Source organism: Clupea harengus, chromosome 3 (genome assembly GCF_900700415.2).
Source record: "Clupea harengus chromosome 3, Ch_v2.0.2, whole genome shotgun sequence".
Classification (NCBI taxonomy): domain Eukaryota; kingdom Metazoa; phylum Chordata; class Actinopteri; order Clupeiformes; family Clupeidae; genus Clupea; species Clupea harengus.
This window is the reverse complement of record NC_045154.1, coordinates 16401758-16413132: the sequence shown is the minus strand read 5'-3', so window position 1 is coordinate 16413132 and position 11375 is coordinate 16401758. Positions and strand designations below refer to the sequence as shown.

The 11375-nt window shown below is 43.4% G+C and overlaps 1 protein-coding gene and 2 long non-coding RNA genes across 3 annotated transcripts; 1 reads left to right on the top strand and 2 right to left on the bottom strand.

The window, feature by feature from the left end:
- Positions 1-213: 213 nt before the first annotated feature.
- Positions 214-2311, top strand: LOC105892372 (alpha-N-acetylneuraminide alpha-2,8-sialyltransferase-like). The gene is made up of 2 exons (XM_031564769.2): positions 214-445; positions 1360-2311. The coding sequence occupies exons 1-2, from the start codon at positions 312-314 to the stop codon at positions 1829-1831; spliced, it is 606 nt and encodes a 201-aa protein (XP_031420629.1). The 5' UTR covers positions 214-311; the 3' UTR covers positions 1832-2311.
- Positions 2312-5938: 3627 nt separating this feature from the next.
- On the bottom strand, positions 5939-6463 carry LOC122132809. The gene is made up of 2 exons (XR_006152325.1): positions 6337-6463; positions 5939-6044 (listed from the first exon to the last, which is right to left on the bottom strand). It is a non-coding gene; the product is annotated as an uncharacterized LOC122132809 (long non-coding RNA).
- Positions 6464-6562: 99 nt separating this feature from the next.
- Positions 6563-6964, bottom strand: LOC105892471. The gene is made up of 3 exons (XR_006152324.1): positions 6913-6964; positions 6695-6796; positions 6563-6607 (listed from the first exon to the last, which is right to left on the bottom strand). It is a non-coding gene; the product is annotated as an uncharacterized LOC105892471 (long non-coding RNA).
- Between the last annotated feature and the right edge of the window lie 4411 nt (positions 6965-11375).

The window sequence follows — 11375 nt, the reverse complement described above, 5'->3', positions numbered from 1 at the left end:
GAGCGTAGGGAGCAAAGTTTCACCTCTCTCTCTCTCTCTCTGAATCTCTCTCTCGCTGAAGCTCTGTCAGAATCTCCTTTGGGTCTAGCTAGGTATGAAAGGTGTGAGGGTCGGCAGGCAGGAAAGGTCTGGCTGACCATTTGAATGTAAATGAACGTGGCGCCTCAATGTGTGAAGGCTTTTTGGCACCAGTTTACTTGAATGTAAACTGGTGATTCATTCTTGAGGGGGAAGGATTCACATGGGTTGAAAGTATGACACCAATATTCTTCATATCCTTGTTTGTGTGATAGCGTTATTCCTGTAATCTGATGTCTTTGTTGTTTGTGTGTGTCTGTGTTTGCATGTATAGATGCAATCTCCCTCCCTTGACCAGAGGATATGCTGAACATATTGGAAAGAGAACACACCTAGTGACGGCAAACCCAAGCATCATAGACAAAAGGTACACACACACACACACACACACACACACACACACACACTGCTCATAGACATAGTTTGATCTATCTGTGAACGTGCACATTTTATACTTTTAGATGCAAACATAAGGACATTACCGTAATTTCCGGACTATTGAGCGCACCTGAATATAAGCCGCACCCACTGAATTAAAAAATAATATATATTTTGAACATAAATAAGCCGCAAATGTCTATAAGCCGCAGGTGCCTACCGGTACATTGAAACAAATTAACTTTACACAGGCTAAAATGAATATCAAAAGTAATACAATAGTGATGCATATTATTAGTTTTGCCAGTTACGATAAGTGCACTGTTGCTTTAAGAGAGCACAGTTGCAAGAGTCAATCAGAAATAAGGTAGTTCTTCCTGTTCAGGTAGAACGTTAGATTGAAGACAGCGAGATAGAAGAAAGACGCTAGTTTGAAACCAGTGAGCTAAAGAACTTGAAAAGACTATATTTGTATTGTTGTAAACTTTTTTATTTTATTTTCTAAAGTGTTTTGAGTTGTGTTCTGTCTACGCCGGTAGACTGTGGTTATTTTGACATTAGTTAAGTTATTGAGAGATACTGAGAAATCGTGTGGAGCTAAGCATCCATGCGGTTGCATCCATGCTAGCATCCTAGCTCTACAAAGCCACCGTAAACACAAAGCCACCGTATACAGTCAAAGGCATAGACTTGTCTATGGTCACAGGTATCATAATCCATAGATTAGCCGCGTCATTGTTTTTAAGCCGCGAGGTTCAAAGCGTGGGAAAAAAGTACCGTCTTATAGTCCGGAAATTACGGTATGCACACACAAACACATCCCCCTCTGTGAGTTTGAGATTTTCTCACCCTCTCTAAAGATGCTTAAAGATCATTTGTATGCGTGTGTGTGTGTGTTTGAAGATTTGAAGGTCTGGAGTGGTCCCGGCGGCCGTTCCTAGAGAGTATGCGGGTGTATAACCGGAGCTTCATCTACATGCCGGCCTTCTCTTCATACATCGGCACAGAGCCCTCCTTCAGAGCTGCCCACACCCTTGTTGACGCCTCAGCCAATCAGACAGTCCTGTTCGCACACCCGGAGTTCCTGCGGCATGTCAGTGCCTTCTGGGCGGCCCGGGATGTCAGTGCTGGGCGACTCACCACCGGCCTCTTCATGGTGACACTCGCCCTCTCCCTCTGCGACCAGGTGGACGTCTACGGCTTCTGGCCCTTTTCACACGGACCGGACAACAAGCCACTCTCTCATCATTACTATGACAACGAACCTCCCAACAGGTACCACGCCATGCCGCAGGAGTTTCTGCAGCTGTGGCAGCTGCACAAGAGCGGAGTCCTTCGAATGCAGCTGGGAGACTGTGAAGGCGCTGGACGCTAGCAGTGCTGTTAGTGCTGCGAACTGGAACTCTAAAAAATTGGATGTGATTCATTTTAATGACAGACTTGACACTGGAACTTATTTCTTATTTCCTTAAGTGACTGTTTCATGACCAGCAGTCTTCAGTGTGGGCGTCACTGGGGTAAACCCCGTCAGAGGCGCACTCACGACCTTGACTTCTGCTTGCTCAGCTCTGGCTGAACATCTGTGGTTTCGTTCTGTCTCATCCTGAAATATTTCCGGCAGAAGTATTGCTTAACGCCCCAGAGACACAGTCCCACAATTGCTACCTGCTTGTACTGGGTGTGTGTGCATGTGTCCCGGACAGGTATGCCACCTGAGACAGAGGTTAAACAAGCCTATGTCACCTGTACGAGAAAGGAGACCTGCATGGGAAGGGCCTGTTGAAGTGCCTATACAGAGACCTGTGATGTTTCAGCAGTATTTGAAATTGCAATTAAAGCATTCATGTTGAAGAAATTCTGTGTTATTTCATACTCTGTACTAGCCTGGATACCAGACCGAACTTAGCCCCGCCCACACATTTTTTGGTTGGGAAGTTCGGTTTGGCATTACTCCATTGAGGAGAAATTATCTGCGGACAGATATTGGCCGTACCAATCAAATTGTTAAGGCGGGCTTTATACGATGATGGACAGATGATCAACAGTAACGTAACCAACCACGTCACCAACACACGAGTTGAATTCGTTTTCAACAAACATGGCTGCCGCTGGAGAGCTGAAATGTATAGATTCGAGTCCATTTAGACATTGACAGTGCATTCATTTTGAAAGAGGAACAGAGAAACGCGATTAAGGCATTTGTCAATCGAAAAGATGTTTTTGCCTTCCTTCCTACGGGATCCGGTAAAAGTGTAATGTATCAGCTGCCCCTGGTTACATACTACGTTGTTCTGATTGGTTGTAGGTAACTAATTGAGCGAAGAGGCATTTTTTCTCCTGGTTCGGTTGAAACACGCCCCATAATCACAGCCCAATGGAGCGATATCAGACTCATATTCTGACTAGAATTATGAGTATGACATCGTCAGGCTAACTCTGTACTCAATAGTAGAGAGAAAAGCCGATTTAGAAGTTGAGGTGTAATTTCGGTGGGGCATTCACGTACAATAGGAGGTGCAGGATTTTCTCCCCGTGAATGTTAGGGAGATGATAGGAACTGAAGGCATCCCCTACTGAGGCAGGACTGATGGCTGGAACAGTAGATGATAAACCTGAGGTTATCACTATGAATCCGTTAGCTAGAATGAGAGAACTTTTCCCGCTAATGTAATTAAACCAAAAGCTCTTTTAAGACCTACCCATATTTCCTTTGAAAAGCATACATTCCAGGGATTTCATTTAAATTAGGTCATGTTCCTAATCAATGTGTTTATGTTTCTTTCACAATAATATTAGCTTACACAGCCTTTTCCCTTTCAGCCCTATTTATACTGATAAACCACTCATAGTTTCAGCAGGTTTTCACAGGAGCAATGATACCGAAAACTGCACAATCCAGTTATATACTGACAGACATGAGGTGTGCACAGCTAAAGTGACAACTAGTACCGACTTCAATGTCATCCATGGGTAAACATTCATGTGATTATATGTGTGGACATACCACTGAATAACACCATCATACTATTGCTACATGAATCAGTGAAGACAGGTTAGCCATAAGGTACTGTTAATAACTTTATTTAGTAATACAAACTTTATTTACTTTAATTTTAACATTACTTCATTAAGTTTTCATAACTTAAAAAATAAACATAACTTTTACTTACAATTATGTAGTGTAGCGAGTGAAGTGTGTGTAGTGGTGTAAAAAGAGTGTAAAAAGATAATTAGTGTAGGTCAGTATGTGTAGAAATGTTTTAAATTACAGATGTTCCTGTTCAGCCTCAAACACCAGCTGGTGCACTCTGAACCTCACCCTTGCCCTCTTTGCCACCGAAAGCTTCCGCATGGAGGGCAAGACGCTACGAAAGAACATCCTCATCTTCATCCTCCGTTGGTGGATGTGCTGACAGCGGCCCTCTCTCAAATTCCGTAATTTGCCTTTCACTTTCACTTCCTCTTCCTCTTCTCTTCCTCTTCTCCCCCTGTCAGTGTCTCCCCCTTTCCTCCTCCTGCTCTGTCTCGCCCTCACCACGTCTGCGTACACTTGAAGAGGCTTGCTGGCTGCTGTCCTGGCTGACCTCTTCTTCCTCTGGCACAGGGCTGGGGGTTTGAGGGGGAGGAGGGGTGCAGGGGGGTGGGGGTGGAGGGGTGCAGGGTGGGTTTGATGGGGAGGAGGGGTGCAGGGGGGTGGGGGTGGAGTGTGCCGGGGTACGTTGCTGGCTGTTTCACAGTCAGCAATGAATGGGGTTAAAAAACCCATCACTGCCATGAAACGCCACAGCTGATAACTTGACAATCCTCCCCCACTTCTTTTCGCCTCTTTCTCTCTGTTTTTCTTCTTCTTAAACCTGTCCCTCAACGACCTCCACCTGGTCTTGCATAGTTCCTCTATTGAAATGCAGGGGCGGATTGTCCATAAGGGCGATTGGGGTGACGCACTGCCTACGGGAAAAGGAGATTTTTTTTTCTGTCGGATTCTACCACTAGACCGTCTGATCTGCCTCTGAATGTCATTGTCCAATCAGGTAACAGTCGGGCAACAATCAGGCAAAAGTCGTGCTTCAAATGGCCACGCCCCTTCTGGGCGATTTGGGGCGTGGCGGCGGCTGGCGATGTACCCTGATAATTTCACATATTTAAGTGTTATAGGCAGAATATCTGTGCGAGGGGAGGGGGCGTGGCGGCGGTTACAAACATGCACGCGCGTGCAGGTACATCAGTGGGCCGCAAATTACTTTCTAGTCAGAATGGTGGTCCCTGGGACAAAACCAGTTGAAAACCCCTGTCCTACCACATGTGAAGCCCTTTTGGGTAATCTAAACAGGTACATAGTTAGGTGTAAAGGTGTGTTCATATAAGTACATTCATTTATTCACTCATTCCTCCATCCATTCATGAGCCATGACTATCAAACATGGCTTGGCCAGCTTGATTGTTCATGAAGAGAAGTACTGTGTGTTTGGTACGCCACATGTGAGCATCTATTGCTAACAAGATCACTAAATGGCTGTGTGCTGATGCGGCAGCCCCATACCGGAACAATATCTGGGACGGCTTCATGCTAGATCAGGGCCAGGTCTGTTTTTACGTGAGAAGCAGGTGTTTTTTGTTAAATATGTTACACTTCATGTCTTTCATTTTTCCTTACTTACAGCAGATTTGCTAATATATAATGCAAAGCAAACTAGTTGTGATATAGTAAAGGTAGGCTTCCACAAATAGATACCACAAGTATGTAATGGTATATTCAGCTCTGTGTTAAAAAGTTAAGTACATACACTGTATGCCATTTACATAGCCGTTACATTGATGCAAAGTAAAACACCAATCAGAATTGCTCCAAAACAAATAAAAGGCCAACCATTGTGTTATATACTTGGATAGGTTTGTAACAAACATTAACACAAGACTTCAAGTTTTGATATTTCTATTTTGATTGTATATGGTCCTGTGAACGAGAGATTCCCATTACCCATCCTGGATATGCACTTGGTCCCTGCTGCTCTGGGACTAAAGACCCCATGAAAAGCTTTCACAGCACAACATTGTAAACTGTATTGCCAAGAGACACCAGTTAACGCAATGGCAAGGTTCCCTCAGCCTCAACTAGGCTGTTATTGTTTGAATGCCTTTCAGGGGGTTAGTCTACTAAGGCCAGTACTCCCCTAGTAGGGACGGACATCAGTTTACCAATTACCATGCAAATTCACTTGAGATGTACATGTAAAACAGTACAGATTATTGAAATGCCACAAGCAGTTCACCATTATAGTGCATCACTACCAGTTCAACCATTTTACAAATTCAGACAAAACTAGATGCTTTTAAATTGTTGAGTCGTTGAAGGCCTTGTTGCATAAAGCATATAGTAAAACCACTACAGGAAATACGTTAGGAAAGAGGCTTCATAGTCATCTCCACTACCAAAACAGGACAAGGCCTCAATTTGAAAAAGGCAAGACAACATTTGATTAAAAAATACAAATCTGTCCTTTATTGCAGTCAACATGTAGAGGCACAAAGTCCAGACAGGTCATTGTGACCAGAGGAGCAGTCGAATCAGACTTCAGTCGTAGGGGATACTACAGGGAGAAGAAACAAAAACCTTTTTAATTGCACATTTATTGTCTGAAATCCTACGGTATGCCACTGCTCCAGGCAGAGCTGTTCAACTTCAACCAAACAAACATTTGGTATAGATTTGTTAGAGACCTGCCAGGCTGCATTTTTAAACATAAACGAGTGACAATGCCAAACCACAACACTCAAAGTTCCTAGACCCTTGCACTGAATCAGATTCCTTGTGAATAAATTTTTAAGAGCAAACGGTTTGGACCATCCAAGTGGTTCCTTGTATAATCATAACTCTCTTACCAGTAGTTCCAGTTTGGGCAGCCACAGCACCCTCACTTGCATCATCTTGCGATTACGCACAAATAGAAAGGGACTGTCAAAAGGGGGGCGCAAACATTCAAAGTGTTCCATCAAAACAGACATGCACTGATGTCCTTACCGGTAGCTGCAGTGTGGTCAGATGTAGTTGGGGGAATTGGTGTTGGGGTGGTAGCCACAGCATCTTCACTTGCTTCATCATCATCATCTTCACTTGCATCATCATCATCTGCATCATCTTCACTTTCTCCATCTTAGGATAACCATACAAAAGTGAACATTTAACCAACACAATCAAGACTCAACAGAACCCATAAATATCGTTAAAAGGAAACCTCACCACCAGCTTCAGTAGGGGCAGATGTGGTCTGGTTGTGGGGATTGGGTGTTGTGGAGACAACCACATCACTTTGGCGGTCCACAGCATCTTCACTGGCCCCATCTTGGGATTCCACATGAGTGAGGGGGCCAGAGAGAAGCCAAGGGACACACTTACACATTTTATACAAAAACCAAACTTGCAGAAAACGACACAAAAACTAAAATGAAACACCCTACCAGTAACTTCAGTTTGTGCAGAAGTTGTCTGGTTGTGTGGATTAGGTGCTGGGGTAGTAGCCACAGCATCTTCACTTGCTCCACCTTAGGATAAACATACAAGAGTCAACATTCAACCAACACAATCAAGACTCAACAGAACCCATAAATATCGTTAAAAGGAAACCTCACCACCAGCTTCAGTAGGGGCAGAGGTGGTCTGGTTGTGGGGAACGGGTGTTGTGGTGACAACCACATCATCACTTTGGCGGTCAACTGCAGAGGCCTTAAAGTTCACATCTCTATTCGGAAAACCGAATGCTGTTCAAAGGAAGACAAAACGAGTGACTATTTCAGACAGAATTTCAAGATAAAACACAACCAACAGAAACCAGGGGAAAACTTACCATTACAGACACAGGCAATGAGGACACACACAACCACCTTTGCAAATGAAGCCATGTTTAACAATCAATAAACAACAACGGAAGGGATAACTCCACGGAACCATTAACGCAGTCTTATAAAGGCACGACGCCCTCGTTCTCGTTTCAATAATAACCAGGGTCACGTGAGTTACAGGTGTGCATCGTTTAGCGAGGCAGCCCGTTGTCTCTGCACAACAGCGAAGCATAGCTCATTTGGGAATGGTTTCGCTTATTATCTTTCAAAGCAGCTGTGTATCACCATGGAAGTAACACGGGCAGCCGATTGCAGGTCCTCATCACGAGTCGGCAGTTCATTGGGGAATGGCTAATCCGGAAGGACTGGCGGTAGCAGAATTGAGTGAGGAGATGGAGGATGAGGAAGCGGGAAAAACAAACATTGGAAAATGGGTGGAAGTAATATCTAGGAAGGGAAAAAGGAAAAAAAAGGACAAATAGTGGTAATAGTTCAAGTGATGGTCTGGATTCGGGTGAGGAAAATCGTAGCGAAAATATAAGACAACAGGAAGAAATAAAGGTAAAACTTCAGTTTGATTCTCCAAGTTCTTAAACCCACTGAAAATATCTAAAGCGTTACACGACGCTGTAGGATCTGTATCAGTTAAGCCATTGAGAGATGGAAATTTAATCATTACATGCGTTGATAGCAGACAAAAAGACCTTTTGGTTAAAATGACAACCTTGGAGGGGAAGAAAATCAAGTGTGTTTTGTGGGAGAGGAAAAGAATAGTACAAGGAGTGATCACAGGGGTCTCAACTGAGTTGACCAACGAAGAGATTATGAGAAATGTGACGGGAGCTAGAGTGGAAAGGGTGAAGAGGTTGACGTATAACAAAGACGGGGTGAAGAAGGAGAGTTTGTCCATGAGAGAGGAAAGATTACCAACGAGAATTAGGGTAGGCTACATGAGCTACCAAGTGCGTGAGTACATCCCACCACCGCTCAGGTGCTTTAAATGTCAAAAAGTTGGGCATGTAGCAGCAATATGTAGAGGGAAAGCGAGGTGTGGCAAGTGTGGAGGAGAGGGTCATGAGTATGGTAAATGTGAGCAAGGTACTAAGGTTAGATGCTGTAATTGTGGTGGCGAGCATAGTGCTGCATATAAAGGGTGTGATGCGCATAAACGTGCAGCAGAGGTTCAGCGAATTAAAGTGGAGGAAAAGGTGACATATGCTGAAGCAATAAAACAAGTTAAGGCAAAAAAGGAAACAGCGATACCATCAGGAGCTGGTCCAGGAATACCTGGGCAGAAACAGCACTGGCACTCTCAGGGAATCAAACAAATTGGAAGGGATGCAAATACAACATACATTGCAGTGGGAAATGTAAAGTTTGTAGCTTTCCTAGCGGAAGTGATCAACTGTTCTGCCCAAACATCGAGTAAGACAGAGAGAATTAAAATCATCATAAGAGCGGCACAGAAATACATTGGTATGGGGGAAATAACTATAGAAAGTATCAATGATATCTTACTAGCAGAGGTAGGTCTAGAAGAATCACAAACAAAATGACTTTGTCTATTCTTCAGTGGAATGCTAGGAGTTTAATTGCAAATGGTCAGGAACTTAAGCATTTTATTGAGGAAATAGATGTCAAACCCAATATCATCTGTATACAAGAAACATGGTTAAAACCATCACTTGAGTTCATCATACATGGATACACAGCAGTGCGCAAAGATAGGGATACTACAGGAGGTGGAGTGGCTACGTTTATTCAACAAGGGATTAATTATAGAAATATAACTTTGAATATAGATGTAGAGGTAGTCCTGGTTGATATATGGGTAGATAAAACTAAAACTAAAGTCATCAACTTTTATAATCCTTGTAAAAGAATTTTGAGAGACACGCTAGACAGTTTGTATGAGGGGGGAAATGGAAAGGTAATATTATGTGGAGATTTTAATGCTCACAACACTCTGTGGGGAGGAGTTAAAGTGGATGAGAATGGGAGTACTATTGAGGAATTTATGGATGACAATAAGTTGGTTTGTTTAAATGATGGAAGAGGCACCAGGTTTGATGCGTATCATGGAACAGAGTCTGTATTAGATCTTATGATAGTATCTGATCAGATAGCAGGGGTAAGTCAGTGGGAGGTTAATGGAAATTCTCTTGGTAGTGACCATTATATCATCTGGGTTAGTGTTAGGAATCAAAATATGGCTTCCGGCTGTGCAATGTAAGAGGGCGCTCACGCTTTAGGATAGCTCCCGCATATTTCACAATTTACGTGCACCACTTCGACGTTTACCCTATTTCACCGTATTCATTATTTAAAAAGTAAACTCGCCTACATTCTGATACCATTCAACTGGCTTACAATGTCGAGACCACGACAGGGAAAAGATTCTTCTGCAACTCAAGCAGCACCAGCAGCTAAGATGGCGGAGTTGCTAACTGTTACTAGCCTGGTGCAGGAGCTTGAAAAACACAAAATAAGCTTGGCCGCAGAACTCAAAACGTTCCTCTGGACATCTTTAGAGACCTCCCTTACGCCTATACGGACGTCTCTCGACACAATCAGCGCTGCATTGGACTCTCACAACCAAAAGATAACGACCATTGAAAATACCCTTTCAACCCATAGTGATGAGCTTGTCGAGCTAACAACAAGACTTGATCAGCTGGAGAAAGCCAATGCTGCACTAGCATCCAAAGCAGAGGACCTTGAGAATCGTTCCAGACGACAAAATGTAAGACTCGTTGGCTTACCTGAAGGTCTGGAAGGAGGTTCACCGTTGGAATTCATTTCGAAGCTTCTCCAAACAGTTATTGGAAGAGATGTTTTCCCCAAATATCCAGAGTTGGACAGAGCACATCGTACACTAGCTCCGAAACCTGCCAGAGGACAACGTCCGCGAGCCATCATCGTTAGATTCCATCGTTATCAGGATAAGGAACGTGTGCTTCGATGGGCAAGATCGCAGAGGGAAGACATAAAGTTCGACGGCAACAGAATCCTGTTTTTCCCTGATATGAGTGCAAGCCTAGCCAAGCAACGAGCGACATTCAAGGACATCAAGGCCAAACTCTATGCCGATGGAATTGCGTTCTCCCTACGCCACCCTGCTCGCCTGTGCATCACCGTCAACGGGGACAAACATCTCTTCGACACCCCGGCAGCAGCAGAAACATTCTACGATCAGATAAAAGGGAACTTTCCAGGCAACGCTGATGAAGAACAAGGCTAAATGATGCCTGCCACATTTGAAAGGTTTGAAATATGCCAACAGTTTGGGTGATAGGCTATTACATGCTGATCTTGGATAATTGATAGATCGCCTGAATCGCGCTTTAGACTGAAACTTAAAGGCGAGTTTTGTGTTCAATAACCGTATCTACTAGGGTGAATTGGGTAAGCGTAGGAAGAGATTTATTTTAGAAAAAAATAATGTTTTATTAAAAGTGCACTTATGTATGCGTTCAGTTATGGGAGCAAATTCCTTCGTTTGTTAGATAAAGGAATCGTTTGTACTGCATTGCTAGGAGTGGAATTGTGTAGTAGACCTGCAGCTCGCTTCCAAGGAAGGACGAGCATAGGCTTTGAAGACACCGGCAGACTGTTCTAATGCTGCTGGGCTTATTCTTTTTCTGTTTTTCTTTATGGGGAGGGATGTGTGGGGGGGTATGTTGGTCACACCCTTTAAATATAAATGTCATGAGTATCTATTATGTGTACAACTGGTTTCATATACTGTCTTTGTTTGTTTATCACATATTTTCTTTTATCATATACATTAGTATACATGAGTGAAAGAAATACTCATGGTAGGATAGATAAGCTACAGGTCAAATTCATTTCATGGAATGTGAGAGGACTAAATGGTCCTGTTAAAAGGGCAAAGGTTTTTCAACATCTTAAACTACACAGGACTGACATTGCCTTCCTCCAGGAGACTCATCTCAAGATACATGATCATACAAGGCTTAGGCGGCCATGGGTAGGACAAGTATTTCATTCATTATTTGACTCAAAGGCTAGAGGGGCAGCCATTTTAGTTTCTAAAAAAATTCAGTTTATATCAGAGAGTA